This window comes from Rissa tridactyla, chromosome 1 (genome assembly GCF_028500815.1).
Source record: "Rissa tridactyla isolate bRisTri1 chromosome 1, bRisTri1.patW.cur.20221130, whole genome shotgun sequence".
Lineage (NCBI taxonomy): Eukaryota > Metazoa > Chordata > Aves > Charadriiformes > Laridae > Rissa > Rissa tridactyla.
The window spans coordinates 148,091,791-148,112,726 of record NC_071466.1 but is presented as its reverse complement, the minus strand read 5'-3'; the positions used below and the strand labels follow the sequence as shown (position 1 = coordinate 148,112,726).

Sequence of the window (20,936 nt, the reverse complement as noted above, 5' to 3'; positions counted from 1 at the left end):
ACGTCAGCATGTTCTTCAGTCTCCTGTGTGAAATCAGTGCTACGTGGATGAGAGAAGAAATGTATAGAATAAGCGAGAATGTGTCTGAATTGAGTATTTAGCTAGTAGTCTATGCTAAAAAGTCATTTTTTCTATCACAACTTTAATCCTTCCAGAATGTGATTTGGCCAGAAAGCCCCAAGATGAGGTATTACACTGTAGCAATAGCTCTTATTTTTAAAAGCATAGTTTCTATGCCTGTTGATTTTTATACAGCAAAATGGTGCATTGGCATTAACCACTGGAAGTCTTTTCAACTGGAGTTTGTTTTTTTTTAAGAATTGGAGGAAAAAAGGGAATTTATAAACAGCCTGCTGTGTAATTTTTAAGTGATTACCAAAATAGAAGAGGAAGTTGCTTCACAATTATTATTGTTTGGGACAAGTGTATGATACGGGCACGCAGTTTAGTTAGGAAAGTAGAGAGGTTGATTTGTGAACTGGCTTACATGGAATTTCCTCTTCATAGAGTGCATGTGCTAAATCACAGGAATTCAGACACAGGATTTATTACTCGCATAGCTGTTGTTTCTCTCTGCTCTTGTACTTAGTTTGGGAAGACGTATATGAACCTCATTTCAGTTCAGTTTGCTACTTTGCCAACATAATGTTTGCAGTTCACAATCTTAAGTCATCTCTACCATCCTTTGTCGAAATTTTTATATCAAATTATTCTCTCTGCAATTGATTTATTCTTTTTCTTAAGGAATAAGTAATATCTTCTGCCATTATCAGATGCTATGTTGTCCTCTGTTAAACCAGTTAACAGTGTAGGCTTGGAAGATACCCAAGATAATTGGACAAAGTGTACGCAGGTGCACTGTGAATTTTGTACTGAAAGCAGATTTTTATCCATCTTTTTTTTTTTTAACCAGGAAAAGCTATATTTAAAAAAAAAACCATCAGTGGTTACGAATGCAAGTAAGAATGCTCTTAAGCCTATGTGTGACTGAGCTAAATGTGAATGGAATTTCAGAAGATAAAGTTGACTAATAAAAATGCTGGAGGTTTGGGGGAGGGGACGCAGAAGGTGCAATTATCTTACTGAGAAAAAAAAAACTATTAGAAAGGCTGAACTGTTTTGAAAGGTAAAAAAAATGAGAAAATTTTAAGTCCTTAACAGTTTCCATTTTCCTTATTGCAATGTGGTATGCTTAAGGTTTACCACAGTCAGAGGACAGCGCAAGACTCAGAACTGAAATTGTGATAACTTTCTTTAAGTCTACGGCTGTGTATAATTTTTTTTCCACAGAATCGAAAAAAGGATGATACCGTATCTAGTAACATGAAGGAATTAGAAAGCACCAGTACAGAAAATAATTTGAAACAAAATAATGGAAGTCCTGGAGAAGAAATAGTGCAACTAAAGCATGATGGAGAACAGGAACATAATTCAGGTTTTACTAAAGAGGTACTAAACTGTCCTTTATTGAGCTGTTCATCAGCCTGTCTTGCAGTAGAAAAATATTCTGAGCCACAGACAGCAGAGTATGGAAAATGGAGCCAGTTCCTTTTGCTTGGAAGATTAAGAGATCTTTTGCATATAACAAATATTCTACGGAGAAGCACATAATTGTATCAGATCTGTCTATCGCTGAGATATTGAATTTTCTTGTATATGGTCTTCTTAAATTTCATTTTACTTAACTTTATCTGTTACTATCCTGATTGATTGGAAAATTGCAAAATTATGGTCTTTACTTCTTTGGAAACAAAGCTGATACTAGTGCACCTTTAAATAATAATCATTGATCTGTTCATTGCTTAGGATATCCCAGTGTCACTTTTGACAATCACTTAATACACTTGACTTATTTGTTTGGTTTGCTTTAGTGCATCAAATAGTTTGTAGGAAGCAGAATAGAGCTGACATAACAATTTATACATGAAAACAGGTGGTAACTGTAGTCTGTGCTCTTTGGTCACGGGATTGATATCTGTCTTGAAATAGTCTCGAGCTGACTTGGCAGTGAGTTACTTTGGTGTTTCTGCTTCTAAAGTGCTCTCAACATTCCGCAAAAGCAGACTGACTGTGAAGAACAGATTACTGGAGTCATTTCTGCATAACCGTATCCTGCTATAGTATAATATTTTTTTAAATCTTGCGCAGAGTATTTTTTCTTTTCTGTCCATATTCTTCAATTAATCGTCCTTTGCCTTTCCTTTTCCACACCATTTTTCCTTTTGTTTTCCTATTTTATATTTAGCGTTTTTAAACCTATTTCTGATGGAGAACGCGATAAAATAAAATAATTAACTTCTATTGTTATTCTTTAAAAACACTTTATATTGAGAGTCTGTTGCTTTCTTAGGTATGCAAATCTTTTAAAGGAAAATTATGTAATACACTTATATTGGTTATATCGAATCAGATCTTTAAGAGCAGTGTCCAGGCTCATCAGCAATATATTCCAGTAGCTGAAATCTCTGTTGGCATTGTGAAAAGAGGGATAGCATGAGAAAATCGGCTGTAATCCAAAGAGTTCAGATAAGTTCTGGAAGTTATTAAGCCAGCCCCTGCCCCTTGGCTCTGCTATAAGTTCCAGGATAACTCTATTAACCTGAATGGTATTGATAAAAATTTCTTAAGTTATGTAATTCTGAGTTACTAAGTATACATGATGGCAAAATTTGTCTGTTAATAAAACTGTTTCCTGATACTGTATTTCTTATCTACCACTTAGTATGTGTTACAGCTTTTTGTTTCACTATTTCGATTTTTTTATAGCTGACAAAAACTGATGATCTTTTATCAGATGCACATGTTGTATCTGACTCAAAAGAAGTGAGTAATGAAGAGAAAGCAGAAAAGGAAAAGAAAAATAAATTGGAAGAAACACATGATGGTGATATAAGGTAAAAATAAAACAAGATGTTCAGAGGCTATTTTAAACTTGCACGTTGTATTTATTAGCTGAATGGACCAAGCAACTAATGAAATACTGTCGTAAATAAGGTGTATTTATATGTTTTTGAGGGGTTTAACATATAGAGAAATCTAGTGAGAAACCTAACCACTGGGTGGGTTCAGTAAGAGACGATGAGTTGGTGGGAGGAGCAGTGTTTAATTTCAAGTGTTGCCCCAGTTATAAACAGGATATGTTCATAATCCCTGCTTTGGGATACAAAATGTATTTAGTAATGTCAGTTTAAGCCTTGTATCGTTTTATTCTGGAAGCTTCAGCCAGGCTTCCGTAGCAAGCTCTTTACCTCTGATATTTAGGAAAACGTCGTATTCAGGAGCAGAATAAACAGCTTATTCTACATTTCCTGCTTTAACTTTTACTTCGCTATTTTGGAGTATTGCAGAATTAGAGGAATATTGTTTCTTGGATATTCCTATTTATGGATTCATAACTTTATTGTAAGTTGGACTGCAGCTCCTAAGTGAGTTCTTCCATCAGGCCATAGGTTTCTCACACAGTAGGAAATTGCATGAGTCTGTAGAGGAAAGGATTTCGGTTTCCAGAATTTTTTTTTTAAGTCTAACTTTACAAGGTAGAAGGGTGCCAGAATGCGCGCTTAATTTATATCACACAAACTTGCAAGTTGCAACTTTTTTTTTTTATTAAGAGAAGAAAATTAAATTGTAACTCTTATACTTAGTGGTTAACACCTGAAATGAAGTTAGAGTGAGTTCTGAACGCTGTGCTTTTTTAAGCAGCTCGCAGAGTGTGACCACAGTTACAAACCACAAACCCAAAACCAGCTCAGAAGAAAGTGAAGCAGTTAGTGTTCAAGAACAAGGAGGGATTATGTCTTCATTTGAATTAGCAGCACAGTCTTCAAAAGGAAATCAGGCAACAGCAGGTATGGAAAAGAGCTTGACTGAAGCACAACTTACACAATACATACGTAAAACTGTATTGCATTTTGATGCCATGAAACCCTTGTGAATTGAAAGTGCTGAACTAGTCTACATGTCGAGTGTATGATTTTATGACATAGAGAAGAATAGTTTCCCAGCAGACAACTACAGAAATTCCATTTTTCTGATGTTTTAATACAAATTTTATGGTTGCATTTAATTTGGGGAATTAAATAACTACTGCCAGAAATTGAGTCATACTATAGTTGCTGGTTGGAGCAAATCGTTCCCTATTCATTTTGTAGAACAGCATCTCAGTCCTGGATATGTATAATTTACCCTTACCTCTGTGCTAATGGATGGCCTCAGGGATGCCCAAGATTGAGGAATTCTTGAGAGTTTCCAATATATCTAGTAGATTTTGAACTAGCAAGTAAAAGACCCCAGTTTGGTCAAGTTTTCAGGAGTAAGAAAAGATGAAGAAACCGAAAACACTAGCTGACTGGTAAAACAACCGGTGGTGTTTTACTTTGCAAGAAGAGAAGGCTGGAGTAAAGCAAAATTGTTTGCAAGGAGAAAAAAAGGAAGAGAGTATTTAAGGAAGGAAGAAGATAGAATTTAAGACATTATTATAGGATATCTGGTGATGGGAACAGTTAAGTAAGCCAAATGGTTCAATTTATGGATATAAAAGGTGACCTGGACCTTTGTAGTACCGTCAGCAATCCGTTCTGTGACTTGATAATCGAAACCAGAACTTGTAAATACATTTTATAGTGCTCAGGAGAATAAAAAATGCTTAGTTAACCTGAGCTGGGATATAAAGGTGGGTGTGGGAGTATGCCGACTAGTTAAATTTTACTTTCTTTTTTTTTTCTGTCTCTTTTTGCAACATAAATAACACATCAGCATTCATGTGTCTGTTGTTTATTCCTTAGGTGTTCCACTAGTCGTTTATAGGCCTGAGTAACAATCTCTGTTGAGAACAGCTATGCTTTCCCCCGAACTTGTGCTCATTGTGCTGATCAGATTTTAAGTCTCTACTTATGTAACTTTCATTTGGTTCTGCTTATATTTATTATGGCTTGAAATCATGCCTTCTGTAACTTGTATTCTTATTTGTCTTGCTGTATGACTCGCAGTGAAAAGTTTGCCTTCTTCACCAGAATCGTCATTGTCACCAGCTCCATCTACACAGACACAGCTCACAGAAGGATCACATTTCATGTGTGTATAGTTACAGAGAAGTACGTCTTTTTTTCCCACCCCTCCTGCCATTTTCCTAATATTTTTCTAAGTATGTGTATTCTAGTTATTTTTCTGAGAATCATCTGTAGACAATACTTGGCAAGACAAAGTTATCTGCAATGTCGAATATAAACTAATCAGAAAACAAAACAAATACATGTACTGATTTGCTTGCAAGTAACATATTCTCTATCCAAATACAAAGAGAAAGGACTAATTCGCTTATCAAGCACATTCTCCACAAGAGGCAAGATAATAGCCCTTTGAATTACATGAGAGACCTAAGCTGTTACAAAACAGACACCCAGTGAAGGTACGAGCATCAGTGTTCAGGCACAAATGAATCTTGATGCTTCAGTCCCGGTAACAGCTACATCTCTTCGTGATGTGTAGGAGCAAATGGTCTAACGGCCCAAAGAGTTTATGGCTTAAGACATAGATGACTGAGGCATGACAAACAGGAAGGGAAAAAATGAGGGTGGAAGAAATGTAACATTACAAAACTTTTCTTTTTTTTTTACTTTTTTTTTTTCTTTCTTGCTATAGAGCGAGCCCCATGCAGCTTCTCTTCCCGTGTTCGTAGTAGGTGATTTTTTCTAGGAATCAAGTTAGAAAGCACGAGTTAGGCTAGATTTACATGTTGCTACCTGCACTGTTACCTACTTAATGAATGGAAATGGAAATATAAGTAAGCATATTTGTTTATGCAAGTGTTTAAAGAAATTAATAGGATACCAGTGTGAATGCTTCAGCAATTTACCAGCATTTAAATTAATCCACATTTCTTTGTTGTCAGGAAGTACCTGTTTAAATAAGCTGTCTACTAAAAGAATGAACTTTTGTTTCAACAGTAATGTTAAATGCCATACCTAATGTAACTCAAGAAAATTTTAAAATCAAGAAAACTTTAAAATTGAGATGTTTTCAGTCATTTAGCATGAGGAGATATGAAAATGCTTCCCCCCCACCCCCATTACTGTCCCAGTCAGTATTGCCAAGCTTTTGTCTTAGCAAAATTAGACTTATTCATCACAGACACCTTTCTTGTATGAACTGTGGCCAGGAAAATATTTATAGTGTTAAAAAAAAAAAAAAAAAGGAAATTATTTTCATCTTTTCCCATCTTTTTCTCCTTTTGAGAGAGTGGAAATGCACTCTTCACATTCAGTACTGGCATCTGTGTTGCTGGCTTAATGGTGGATGTGGTCTGTCATGGTGAGATTTAGCTTAGACTTTTGTACTTTTATTCAAAAATTTTGTTACAGAACTATTTAAAAAAGATAAGTGGGACTATTCAGTTTTTCTGGAAATACCGATTTGTGTTTTACAGTTTCATTGTAAAAATACACATGCATTTCTCATGCATCTTCTTTTTAAATAGGACAAACATCACCCCATCAACTCAGTTTCAGGTCAGTAGTGAAACTAAACTGAAACTGCGCTGCTGAATTCTGTCTACAGCCACAGCGCGCTTTTCTTGAAAGGGGAAGGAAACTATAATGTTATAATTTTTTACGGTATTATGACGGTATAATCTTTTACCAATTGCATTAAGTTGCTTTTGGCTCTTGTCATCGGCTCCAATGATTAGATCAGCAATTATTTTTTTTTTTTTTAAATATTTATGCTAAACATGAGATTAGCGAAAGTGAAGCGCTTATGTAGTCATCTGCTTTGTAAGTTAATGCCCAGGCCTCGACATCCCACAGCGTGGTGTATCCTCATAGGTAATACCGTCGCTGTAACATTTCCGTGCTAAGTACAATTCTACAAATAGGCCTTAATTGCTTATGGCAAAACGGAGCATCTGGGATGGCACTTGTAAAACTAACGCTCTGCTTACACATGCCTCGCTATAATGAAGCAAGGATTCCAGAACGTAAAATACAGCCCTTTTGGTTGTTTAGTATTTGAATTCAGTTGGGAAAAGTATTCAACTATGTGCATATACATTCCACCTTTCTTTGCTGCACTCGATGCCTCTGTTGGTTGTTTCCCGGGAGCTCCGAAACAAATCCGTGCCGGGAGCTGGGCCTAGTATAGGTAGGAGATGTATGCAGCATGGGCTGCTTGCCCGCAGGATTTATTGCCCCTTACTTTCTGGGGCTGCCGTTGACAGCATTCCAGTGTTTTGCGCTTTGTTGAAAGATCAGTCTTTTAAGGAGCGAGAACTCACTGTCTCTCGGACACAAGAAATCCGATGCGGCAGAGGGAACTTCAGAGCTGTGGGGCCAGCCCCGTTCATACGCAACCAAATTTTTCAGGCAGCATCTGGAAAATGTATGGTAGATTTCAGAGAATAATGAGGTAATACCTATATTTGGCTTTTACGGTCAATTAGTAAAATGATACTCTTGGCACGATGCCAGGGGAATTTGGCATAGGAAATTGGTGGCATAGGATATTGTAGGACTAAGGAAAAACCCATTAACGCAAAGCCATTTTCTTTGTCGCCGCTCTTGCTTTGCAGAGACAAATCTGGACGTGGTACCGCTAACATTGTTACGTTTTAAGCATTACATTTACACTGAGTAATGAAGGGATAATGAAATTATATGCAGCACCTGAATCCAAAGCTCAGCAACATTTTTACTAACGAACTGTTAGAAGCTATTTATAGAAGTCCTTTCAGCAGTAACTAAAATGCAGCAAGCTCTGGGTGGAGCACTTGAACTTCAGAACGCCTTACAGCTACTGCGTCCCTCTGCAAACCGTGCCTGTCGTTTGTAAGAGCAATTAGGGGTTTTGCTATTATTACCCGTTTTATACAAAGAACATTTGGAGATGGCCATGTACGACAGGATAAAACTCTCAGGATAAACAGGCTTTCATATGAAGTTGTACGAATCAGAAAAAACCTTGCTTTTGCTTCTTGCTGTCAAACTATCTTGTCAGCGGTATTATTCATCAGGAAAATTGATTTTTGGAAACAACCGATTTCTAAAATACTTTATTATGTTCTACACCATTGATAACTACTGCTAGGATGAGGTCAGAAATTCCTTGCTGTGCTTAATCCCAGGAGTTATTTTATACAATATTCTGTTGTTGCTAAAATAGAGTAACTTAATCTGTGTCTGTCTTTCAGCACTAATGGCTTCTGTTGAAACAATTCATGCCTGAGATGTATGGACCTGCCCTACGAAAATATGAGAAGATATTGTACAGTATATTTTAAATCTATGAAATTCATAGTTCTGATGCTTTTGGCCACAGAGCATCATTTTATCACTTCCTGGAAAATGTTTATTCCAAGAGAGCTTTAAATGGCCCACATGTACACTCAACAACCTTCAGATTGTTCTCCTGATACCAGCTTGCTGCTATGATTTCTGTGCACATAAAATAAAGGCTCTTTTTAATGTGCAGCCTACAGTCAGAACTTTATTTGATATTCTCCAGAATTTAACGTTCCTTTAATTATGGATCATATAAGTTTACTTTTCTGCTTCTTTTAGACGCATAATCCGGTTAATTTTACATATCACCACTAAACCTTGTTTTACACTTTTTAAACACTACAACTTATTGTTTTAACATTTTATTTGTAAAATTTTTATATATATATATATACATATAGATATATTTAAAATGTGCCATTTTTATTATTGCTTAGTAAAATATGTCAAGTTTCTGCTGTAATTATTTCTTGGTCAGGTTGCAATGTCAGCAGTTACTGCCACACTTCTGTCAACATATACATCAATGTTAGTGGTTACTTTTTCTTAAATAAAATGGAGTGTAGGTATTTTGAGGTACTGGGCTTTTCCTTCGTTGGGTTAGGGTGTGTACAGCAATAAGCAGGTTTTCAATCCCGTACTTAGTTTGTGTACAAATGTAATTATGTTCATTGTGTATATATTATACAATGAGCACATACGATGTAAGTATAAGAAGCCACTTATTATTGTTCAAATACGAATGTTCATAGCCCATTTCTTTTATATCGTATTAAATAAATGTTGATGTTCTTAAGGACTTGTATGGTTAGTATTTCTTCCAGCAACCAGCTGTCACACTGTGTTCCACCTTTGATGTGGGGGATGCAACAGTTCTTATCTCATTGGCGACATCACCTGTCAACCAGCGTAGCAGTGACAGACTCTTAAGAGATTCCAGTCTTCCTCTACGGGAAAGGATAAGGCTGCAACACAGGACAAAAAGACAGCCTGAGACTGAGACGCAAGAAATACAGGTTCAGCTCCTGACTCTCCCAGGCTTGTACCAGGATGTTGGAATAATCACTTAGTCATTCTGTGCCTCCATTCCCTGCCTGTTCACTTGAGAGGGAATAGCCTGTCTTACTGGGGTGTGGTGAGTAGTAATTCAATATTTGCAAATGTTGAACGCCGCTTTCAGTGGGGTTAAGGAGAGAAGTATGATGATTCCTTGAGGCTTTGACATCTGCAAAGCATCTTCCAGAAACTGAAAGAAAACCTGAAATAATTTGTCAAGTGTCATCGTACTACAGATGTTAGTAGCTTCATTTTTTCATCTCACGCAGCTGTCTCAATTTGCCTGAGACAAAAGAGGTTTAGAGAAGAACGATGAAAAATGAAGAGACTTAAGGGATAGCTTTTGAATGTAGGATGTAAAGCTAAGAAAACTTTTAAAGGTTCAAGCAACTGCTGTGTGCTTCGGTGCATGTGTGTGCCATCAGTAGTAAGGCAAGTTTCAGAAGAAGACTGCCAGCTCCTGTTGTGCTTTTTTATCATACAAATCGTATCCTGTTCAAGTTAATAGCGCTGTGTTAGAGACTATATAATTCATTGTGCTTTTCCATAGAGGAGCACCTGAGATTGACACGCAGTTTGAAATTAACTCTTTATCGTTGCCCCCCTAAGTAGGAGGTAGTTGCACTCTTCTGCCACTCCCAGCTCTGCTGCCAGCTCTTCTGGGGCTCCGCCACAAAGACACGGAGTATGCTGGCTGCCTACCTGTCATTTTGCCATTTTCTTTGAAAAGCGAAGAAATGGGAAGCAGTATTTAGCAGCAGAGCTTGGGGGGTCATAGTGAAAGAAATGGCTGAAGGAAAGAACATGAATCATGATGCAGGCAGACAGCATACAGCTGAAAGTTTGGCCAAAGAGCCTTTCTTCTTTTTTTGGAACAGTAGCCCCAAATTAGTGCATCTGTCCATCCAAAACATAGAGAAAGGAAGAGGAATGTGATTTTTTTTTTATTTAATTTTTTTTTTTATTGCTCAAGCAGCTGAGGTTTAAGTTCAGTGGCACCACTGGAGCACCTGGGGCAAAGCAAATAGGACACACCCTGTCTCTCCCTAACCCTTCTGGAGAGAGCTGTTCAGCTGTCAGGCTTTGCAATCTCTTTCTGTCCTCACTGCCAAGAAAAGAATCGCAACCAACCAAGGAAAGAATGACTAAGTGGTTTTTTGGGCATTTATAGAGCTTGTCTGTGTTTAAAGCCGTTGCCAGTTTGGTATATCTGTCAAGTATGTGCAGTTTATACTGAAGCTGGGGGAGGGTGGGAGAATTAGCAAGTTTTTGCTGGTATAACTGTTGGCAGCGACAGCAAACGTAAATGATGCAGGAATGTAGTAATGCTCATAGACTATAATTTCACTTCCTGTGGGCACTTGCAGCAAAGACTTGCGGTTTCATTGGGTGCTCTATTTTTTTTGTGTCTTATGGAAAAAATGTATGGCTTTGTGTTATCACAGAGCATCTACTGTCTCTTACCTCATCAGAGTAACACATCCCAGTGATCGTACTCCTGAGATAGAGAAATATCAGAATCCTGATATTGTCAGCCTTCAAACATCTATTTTAAGTTTGTATCAAGGATATTTTTATATTTCTGACTGATTGCTTTATTGGCTATTGCACTGACACTTGTATATATGGAACATGTGCTTTTTTTCAAAAGCAAGAGTCCTTAGGAATAATGCAACACATTCTCTACAGATGTTCATGCTTTTCAGAACCAATTACATCTATTTTTGTCTTTTGTTCACCATTTGCATTGTTCCAAGGCTACTAGAGAATGTGATTCTTTTAAGTCCCTTAATAAAGTGACATTACTCAAAAAGTTATAGTTGGTGTCTTGGCAGTTTTTGTATGTCGTGGACTGGCTCAAAGAGAAAGACCTCACCAGGCAGTCGAAACCCAAACCCTGTTTATATTATTACTGAGGGGGGAAAAGTAGTCTTCAGTTAATATTTCCTCATAAACATATCTGTCGTAAAATTAATCCAATAAGGTTCTGTTTTCAGGAAATCGGAAAAATTTTAAACGGTTCATTTCTACCTAAATCACTTTAATTGGACAGTCTGGGAAAGAATTATTACCCACCCTGTTGGATCCGTTAGATGTAGTAACCAGGAGTGCATACATGAAAAACAGTAATGGATTACACTGTTAGTAATAGATCTACTAAATTCTCTAGTTCTTGGACCGGTAGCGTAAGTTACATCCTGGTTGAGTAAAGCAGCAGAGTAGAAGATCTTTAATCAGTGGTGGTGCTGAGAAACTCTTACCCCAAACTTTTCATTATATTGGAACAATTAGGTGGGGTGTGTTTGTGTTGTTTTTTTTTCTTTTCTAATAAAATAAACCAGAAATAGTACTCATTCAGATCTCAGAAGTGGGTCATCATGTCTTTTCTGCACAATACTTTTTTGTCCCTGTGATCCTGGGTTTTGCTATACTTATTTTCTTAAGTTATTGAGGAGTAGTTTAATCTTATTTCAGTTTGAATCCGCAGTTAAAATGTTATTTTCCATCCTTTGGAAAGTTGACATTTAAATGGACAATGAACAAATTGCCTATACCTGGCATTAATAATGTATCCGAAACAACTTAGTTTAACTTTTTTAAGGATGCACATGAAGATAACAAAGCAACATCTGGCCTTCATTTCTTCTAAAGAACATTATATATACTTGCTGTTATATCCTTGGAAATGTTTAGCTTGTCCATATGGGAACACTGAAGAAGCTGCTACAAAATAAAATGGAATATACTGGTGGCTGAAAGCAAATGTCTGGCCCAAAATGAAGGCTAAAAGCAGCTGCTTTCTGAACTTGACACGCACAACTTGTTATCCAGCTGTTCCAGATGTGTCAGTATTCAAATGTTACTTGTGGAATGAAGTTTTTGTGTATTTTTTGGTGATGTTTCTTCATTCGGTCGTATGCCAAAGAAAATGTTTTTTAAGGTCTGTCTAAACATTATCTGGCTGTTGTTGTGAAACTGCAAGCAACTCTTAATTGTAGCTATGGGTAAGTAACATCACCACAGTGGTTGCTAATTGGCTTATGTGGCAGTTTTAGTGTGGATGTGTTTAAGAACACTTATTTAGGCTGGGTTAGGTTCTGTTAGGAATAAAAGAAAAAGCTGTAAGCAAATGGTGCTGTTTCCAGCAGACTGTTGTAGAGTACATCGGGACAAAAACAGATGTGATCTCATTAACTTCTTTATTGCTGAAACCAAACCTAAAATAAGGAATTAATTTTTTGTCAAATTCTATCCAGATCCCTGTTCTATGGAACAGGAATACTTCAAAGAATTTCAGACTAAAAATGGAAACACCCTCTTCCTCTTTTGAAGGTGAAATGAGTACTGTTTGTTTTTTTTTTAAAAAAAGAAAAAAAAAAAAAAAAGGCAGCAGACCCCTGCAGGTTTAACTTTATACGTAGAAGAAGCAAGATTTTCTTATGGCCTAGAGAATTGGTCAGGGAAAACTTTCAGAAAAATACCTGATCCTCATCTGTTGTCATCTGGTAGTTTTCCTGAGTCTCACAGTGAAGTGGCTGGCACCATCCAGGATTCTCTTCTGCATCTTTAAATCCACTCCAGCCCCAATGTGTAAAATATTCTGCATTCCTTGTATGGAGAAAAAAGTGCTTTATCCGCACAGCAGCTGTCTGTGCCTACATAAGCGGCTGAATCCAGGCCACCAGTTTCTTGCTTGAAATCCCTAAAAACCGCAGGTGCTTAGCATCTTGAAAGATCGAGCTCAAAGTATATTGCGTGAGGCACCCAGCATTTCAAAGTAACTTGCATATGAATCTCCCTTATTTTCAGCAATAGAGTCTTATTTAGAAGAAAAAAAATTAATTTTTTTCAAAGTACCAGTCATATTGTCAGGAATCAAATAATTAATAGGTACAAACGAATATATAATAATTTATTTGAGAAAATTGTCATTAATTGACAAGAGTATGTTTCAAAGCGATTGAAAAGCAGCTGTAAAATTCAGCAACTCTCAACTCATAAAAGTCACCTCTTCACAATATGAATTTCTGCTGAGTCTTGACACTGATTACAGGTGTATTCGACCGCTCTGTATTGTGCAACTTCCTTCTTGGTAAAATCCCAAGGCAGCAAGAACGTGGAGGCTGTTCCATATGTTTTAGCTTTAAAGATTAATGATTTTTTTTTTTTTTTAATATTTTCATGCTCATCCACCAGTCTTGGAAACAGACGATAATGGCAATTGCCTTTATGCTTTTTATACACTGAAATGCTCATATCTAGACAGATAGAAAGAAAAAAAAAAACAAAAACCACAACTTTCTGATTAATGTTTTCTCTTATTTGTGACTGCTGCTGTGTGTTTGATTTTGTGTTTGATTTCTGGCTGCCTGGAGACTGTCTGAGGGAGTTTACGCATGCAAGGGCTGGTACTGCAGAGAAGCCAACTTGTGTACGAGTGAGGATTAGCTGAAGGTGTCATTTCGTGAGCTGGGAGACTGCCTGGAAACCTGGGATTGTTTGATCTCAAGCACCTTTGAATAACATTTCTGGCTGTTTTCTAACCCTATGTCAACATACCTATAATACTTTGTATCTACTGTTTCTAGTATATTTTGCCTACAAATAATAAATATTTTTAATAAAGACAAAGTGCCTAGATAATGTGTGAGATCCTGATCACTATTTACGAGGTAGCAGTTACTAATTAAAAAACGAGCCTCTCAACCATTTAGGAGATTGTGTTAGTGAAGAGGAATTGGTTAATACTCAAAGGAATTGCAACATTGGGAAAACCATACTTGCTTATATCATCTGATTGTTTGGAATATGGGGGGATAACTACTCTAAACTCACTGCATTTTATTTTAAAACTTTTATTTCATTGTCTTAAAGCTATACCATTCTGTGTGATCAGCTAAATACAACCTAGCTAAGCTCCTCTTCATTTCTGTTATCCAGAATTTAGGACAAGGAGGAACAGAGGTTGTGACGTTTTGATCATTTTTGCCTCGTTAAAATCTTGTGGACCCCAAGGAGCACAGTTAGGTCATGTTTGTCAAAGGTAGGAGTCGAAAACTTTGCTTTGAGTCATGCCTGTTTCAGAGGAGTGCTCTGCACGAATTACCATACAGCTTTCCCTGTCTGTCTGGTTCCAGGCTAGAGCACTCCAGTTATTTCACCTTTGAACAGAATCCCAAACTTTCACAACATTTTCAGGCAATTAATCATAGGCAGTCTGTGAAGTCTAAGATCTCTTTACAGCTGAAGGCTCTAAACTATTAGGAGGATGACTGTCTACAGGAGTGAATCCCAGTTAAAGCCTAAGCACTCCAGACTTTCTAGGCAGTTTCCAAACCCTTGGATGCTGTAACTGCATCTTTGTCTGAATGCAGCAAACCGGATTGCTGTTCAGTTGGTCAGACGGCCTCCTCCAACTGTTGAGGAGCTGTTGATTTTAAGGATGCCCAGCAGGCTGGATTTGTGTTTCGAAAAGCGCTGCTAGCAATCGATACTACTGCAATAGGAGGCTTTCCCTCCCGCGACCCTCCCTTTTTCCTGCAGCTGTTGTGCAAGTAGGCACGGACAGACTGGTTTGCGCTGTAAAAACAGTGTTATTACCTATTGGCCTTGATGCAAAAGCAGCCAGTCTAATCTATCTTCCTGTATCTGCATGGGGAAGATAAGTTGTGTTAACAGAGGAAGCAGAAGATGAAGGGCACGTGCGTTATCAGTCCAAGTTCAAGTACTTCCCCGGAAGGACCCCAGAAGAACAAAGTTAGCCTTGCTGCAGCTGCTGCTGCTGCTGCCGCCACCGCTTTCCCACTTCAGCTTTCCTGCTTTTTCCTCTCTGCCTGTGCTTTTGTCCCCATGGCGTGGTTGCCATTGTATAGTAGTTTTAAGGGATGAAAGCAAATGATTGCTGATGGGTGACATGATAGCGCTTTAAATGGGAATGCAGATTGGTTCCAATACCAAGCAATATAGTAACACGGACAAAGCAAGTGGCGGCAGCACAATAGGCTTAGAATGATTGCCATAAGCATAAGTGACTGACAAAAGAATCTGTGATATACAAATACCAATATGTGTTTTAAAAAAAAAACAACGCTGATGTTAAAATGTCCAGAACTGTCCAAAAACTGTGTAACTTGCAAGCTGTCCAGATGCAGCACAGACTGCAGCTGACCTGTCATCTTAGTAATATTTAGTATCCCGTTCTCTTTTGACTTTCTGGGAATCTGGGTGCTGAGCACGCGCAGGAAATCGGGGATTACAAACTTGTCTGAACTTTTCACTGCCAGACATTAACATGCGGATGCAGCAGCCCGTATGTAAATGATGTTATCTGAGCTGTTTTATGTATGTGTTTCCAGGATAAGAAAGGAGATTACTTCATTGTGTGAACTAATTACCTGTGAAGAAAAAATTAGAGCCTTTTTAATGTTAATGCCAGGCTGTATTTTTATTAACCTTCATACTCAATGATCCAGTGTTGTGTGTTTATTGTGTATTTTCAAATATTAAAGACTTGATCCTTTAACCTAAATGAAAGAAGTTCTTGATGTGACTTTGCATAAACAGGTTTCTTTGCAAGGTTGGAGACACATCTCAGAGCCTTCTTTGCCCATAAAATGGGGTTGCTCCACCATCCATAAAGACAAAGTGACTTTTAAGTGTCATGCTTAATCATGCACAGCAACAGTTAAAGATACAAAGTGGGCAATTGTATTAAACGGGAACTACAGGACAAATTACTGCAGAACAGAGACAGTATGTTCTTGGCCTAATCTGGAGTTGCATACAACCAGGGCAACAGGGTTCATGTTCATACAGCAGACCTGAGCCCAGATGGGAACAGCCCATTTGGCTTCAGGTTGACAGCTTGTATGATTAAAAGTTAAACATGCTCATACTGCAAACGTTATGATACAAGAGAGAATTTGTGCAAGAGCCTGATCTCTTGTGGTTACTACATCTCAGCCGAAATTCAGCATGTTGCTTATTAATACTATAATTAGATAAGGGAGGAGGGGAGTACCTCTCAAATATTTCATGTTTTACTATTTGTATAGCTTTTAAACCAGCATTTATTTTGTCATACTTTTTAAAGCATGATATGAGTTGCTGAGGTTTGCGTGTGTATTTTACTATAGAGCATAAGCTGATGATAATATGTTGCATGTAGTGGAAATGAATATTCATGCAATATGCCAAAAGAAGTTATCACAGTACAGGTAGGTGGTGGACTGAGATCACCTAGTGCAATAAAAGACAGTCCAAAAATCTGACTGTATTAGTATGAAAAAGACCTCCAAAATGCAAGCTAGAATAACAAAAGTGAAAGACAAGCAGCCATTGGTCCAGCACTTAATTTACGTGAAAATAATCAAGGGTGGTGGAGGAAATTTTTTTTTTCCTGTAAAGTCCATTTTAAACTGGCTGCATTGCTACCTCTTTACACGGAGCTTGTGGTTGTGAAACTGGGAAGTGAACGTGGCTGATGAACATCTGCGTAAGATCAGGTCCTCAAGGTAGCAGGGAGCACAGAGACCATGGCCTGACGTGGTGCCAAAGGATCTTCCTGGAAGACACAAGGCAGAAGTAGGTCATCGCTCTCTACAGAGCTGATACCTTAACACGTGTCAGTGCCTGAGTTACACTTCTATAATACGTGCCTCTCTGTTGTACCTTTCATGCCACTAGCACAACTTAAATCAAACAGTTTTCTCAACTTAGAGTCACCAGTTTTATATGAAGACACGTAGGCATGAATTGTAAGATGCACCACATTTAAAATTAGATTTTTTTCACCTTGTTCCAAAGTGTTATAATAAAAATGTTTCCTGTATTTTCCAGGCTTTAAGTAGCTGAATCCACTTTTCACCAAGACGAAACAAATACTTAGCATTGCCAAACCCAGCTAGAAATTCAACCGTAAAGATGATGGTTCTGATAAATTACCTAGTTAAAGGTCATATAAAGCCAAACTGCTGCCATTTGTCCTGATAGTAGGCCTCTGTAGCAACAGCTTGCTAAGAATTTATAGTGCCATATTTTCCTACTACATTTTAAGTAGTATAGTAGGTTGTTTTGAGCTGCCTAGGAAAAGTACTGGACAGTATTTGTTTCTGGAATACGGTTTAACTGTGTCACTAGGCAAAAATTATTAAGCACGTAATAAATGTTCATCTTTACTGAAAAAAGAAAAGTAGTTTTAAAAGACTGAATAGAATCAAAAGTGTTATGTGATTAAAAACTAGGCCCATCTCTATTGAGAACACTGCATGTGTGTGTATAACAGCAGCTTTACCAAAAGGGTTCAATGACAGACAACTACACCTCAGAGCAATCCTGGGAAAGAGACTCAATTACGCACGTCCACATGGTTAAATTGCTGCATAAAAAAAATGATAAAATGGTTTGCCTGCTCTTATACAGCCAGTTGCTTTGGAGAATCTGTGAGCAACAGAGCTGGGAATAGACTTCAGGAGAAGAGAATCACTGCTTTGCCTATTAGAAGACGTGCAGCGTATCTGTAGGGCATGTCATTGGGGCATTAAGCTAATTTAGGATTTAGGTCTCCAAATTCTGCCATATAGCCTAGGCTTCCTGAGAGAGGGACCCTCTGAACTATTTAAATTCTGAGTTACGGAAGGGTCACGGTGCCACTCAGACTCTCCTGTGTGATACGTGCTGAGTCCCCACCTCCTAGCAGCCATCCTTCCATAGGCCAACAATATCAGGTTTTGCTATGAGTTCCTCAAAACTCCTTGGTTCCCTAGCTCCCGGGCTGAGTTTGACATTCTGGCCCCGCTGAGGTCAATGGGAATTTTGCAGTCAATACTGGAGAGGCCAAAGTTTCAGACAAGGCTTGTAGAGTTCATCTGAGTTCAGTGATCATCTCTGATCATTGAATTTGCAATAAAGGTGGCTGTGACGAGATTGAGTGTAACGCGCTCGATCTCAGTTTCCGTTCCATTAGTGGTAATCGGCAGGCGCATAATGCAAGTTTACAAATGTTCATGTTTATATTTCCCAGTGCTTCAAATAAACAGTACTGGAACTAAATCGACATGTGCATAGTCAAAACGACCTTACTTTCTCCTGCCTTGTTTACATTATGAGGTACTCATCCATGCAGCAACCATTTTCAGTCATTTAGGTAAAATAAAAGCTTCCCCGTGAATGGAATAGTCTCATAGGACCCCCAAAACTGGTGCTTGTGGTGATTACAGTGGGGCAGTTAGCATGGACAGCAGGTTGCCTAACTGCAGCATGAAAGACAATGCATTTCCTTGCAATGGAATGGCCAGAGTTGACCAGACTTGAAGAGTATGACCCCAAGCGGCTGATCCAGAAATCCTCTCATGCTCTTGCCCCAAAGATGCCATGCAAATAACAAAACAACACAGCACACAGACATGCTGGCCCATAACACCGAGATAACAGGAGTGGCAGCTTTTACATTGATGGGGTTGGGTTGCAGAACGTGCTGGTATTTGTACAGGTTTTCTACAGATTACTGCTGCCTTCTACATGACACTTTTGTTGCCAGCGTGGGGCAAAAGGGAGAACAGGAAGCCTAGGCGCTGCCCCTGATAAACCAGATAGATGAACAGAACGTGTGGGGGGTATTGAAGGGGCAGGAGGCGGGCAGGACGGTTTCCATTTTTGCCAGATTGCGACTATATTCCAGCTTCAGAGGGCAAGAGCGGGGAATTTTGCAGAGTAAAACCAGGGAGATTTGACAAGCAGGCATTCCCCTGGCGCTGTTGTCAGTATGCAGACAGGCAGCACAGTTCCTTTGGCACAGAATTGCCGCAGTGAGCTGATGAAGACCTTTTCAGTCCCGGGGCTTCCCAGTGCTGTCATGACAACAGCTACTTTCTCGGTCCTGCTGAAACCCCTTTTCACATTCAGTGAATGCCGTGCACAGAAAAGTAGGTTGTTCTCATCAATCTCCCTCTCTCTCTCAGATTTGGTTGATTGAGAATCGGGAGGGACACTGTGCTTCTATGAACTTGGCGTATTTTCCATGAACATAACGGATCCTTGATCTTGTAGGAAAGGTTTGAAGAGTTATGAATTGGAAACGTCATTTTAATAGCTCAGAAGACAAATACGCTATCTGTAATAAATATTTGTTGTTAGCGGCAAACAATGATAAAGTCATCCTGCTGGTTTTGTAATTGTTAAATTAGTTTTGATTACTTTGAGTATGACTTCTGCTGTTCAGTGAATACCATAATAATGGAAAGGCTAGTTTTTGCATACAAATCTGAACTTTTCTGAAACTCAGGTGTTTGCTCATGCTCAAGCCTACTAAATAATAATTTCTTTTTAAATACACGAATGCTGCATATCTCTAGCTATTTGATAAACATTCCATGATCTGAATTTTTCTTGTAACATAAGCAGAGCAGTGGGGGGAAAAGAGGAATCGTCCAGCTGTTAAGGTTTTGGGAAATCTGGACTTTGACACCTTTTCCGTGACAGTATCTTGTCCAAGGCTGACCAGACTGTGTGATAAATGCCTCTCTTAAGGATAACATGTGTCCCTTAACTCTCTAGCACACCAAGATCTCGCAGTCATGGAAAATATGTAATCTTAGTTGCTTGTCACTTTTAATCTCACGGGATTTAGCAGGACCCTAAATTTGTCATACACATGGGAATTCTGAATGTGGTCATTAGTCTTTCAGGCTGCATCTAAACCTGTCTGCAGGGACTCACTCACTTGGTCCCAGCCATGCAGCTCAGCTCAGCTTCTGTGGCTCCTGACTAGGCCTCCCTTCTCATCTTTAGAAATCATGGTAGAAGGCATGACTGGTGTGAACATGGTTTTCGTCCCCATGTGAAGCTGGGGCAAAGCCAGGGTATGAGGTTATATCTGAGAACTCAGAAAAATATTTAGTGTTTTTGGAGATTGGATGATGCCCATGTCTTTGTATAACATGGGAATAATATCTCAACTTTACAGAATCACAGAATAGATGACGTTGGAAGATACCTCTGAAGATCATCGGGTCCAACCTCCTGCTCAAAGCAGCGTCAGCTAGAACAGGCTGCTCAGGACCATGTCTGGGTGTGAATATCTTCAGGAACGGCAACGTCACAATCTCTCTGGGCAAACTCTTCCACTGCTTGACAGCCCTCATTGTGAAAAAGTTTTTTCTTATGTTTAAATAGAATGTTCTGTGTTTCAGTTTGTGGCCACTGCCTCTTGCCCTTCACCAGATACCACTGAGAAGAGTCTGGCTCCACCTTCTTTGCTTCCCCCCCTCAGTTATTTATACACGTCGATAAGATCTCCCCGAGCCTTCACTTCTCTGGGCTGAACAGTCCCAGCTCTCAGACACTCCTCATCTGACACGCTGCCCTCCCTTAATTATCTTCAGGGCCCCTTGCTGGGCCCACCACAGCATGTACTGGGAAGCTGAGAACTGTGGTTGGAAGGACATGTGCTCACAAGAGCTTGATCTTGGAAAGTCAAGAGATTCTTTCAAGAAAAAAAAAGAAGGGGAAAAAAAGGCACAAACATTATAACTAGATTTCTGCAAGGGAATTTTCATTTAAATTTTATGAAATATTAATTTTAAACCAATTAAGACTGTTTTATGAAAA

The 20,936-nt window shown here is 38.6% G+C and overlaps 1 protein-coding gene across 11 annotated transcripts in view; it reads left to right on the top strand.

Annotated features, from left to right (window-relative positions):
• The window catches only part of PLEKHA5 (pleckstrin homology domain containing A5), a 178,608-nt gene extending 163,917 nt beyond the window's left edge, over positions 1-14,691 (top strand). For 4 of the 11 annotated variants that reach the window (XM_054217178.1, XM_054217140.1, XM_054217204.1 and 1 more), the window contains 5 exons: positions 1,291-1,449; positions 2,767-2,894; positions 3,700-3,848; positions 4,989-5,073; positions 8,183-14,690. In XM_054217178.1, coding sequence (XP_054073153.1) covers positions 1,291-1,449; positions 2,767-2,894; positions 3,700-3,848; positions 4,989-5,073; positions 8,183-8,201 — 540 coding nt within the window. In that variant the 3' untranslated portion in view covers positions 8,202-14,690. Of the gene's footprint in view, positions 1-1,290; positions 1,450-2,766; positions 2,895-3,699; positions 3,849-4,988; positions 5,094-8,182 lie in introns of all 11 variants that reach the window. The other 7 variants (XM_054217231.1, XM_054217160.1, XM_054217196.1 and 4 more) reach the window with 7 other exon arrangements.
• Positions 14,692-20,936: the final 6,245 nt, after the last annotated feature.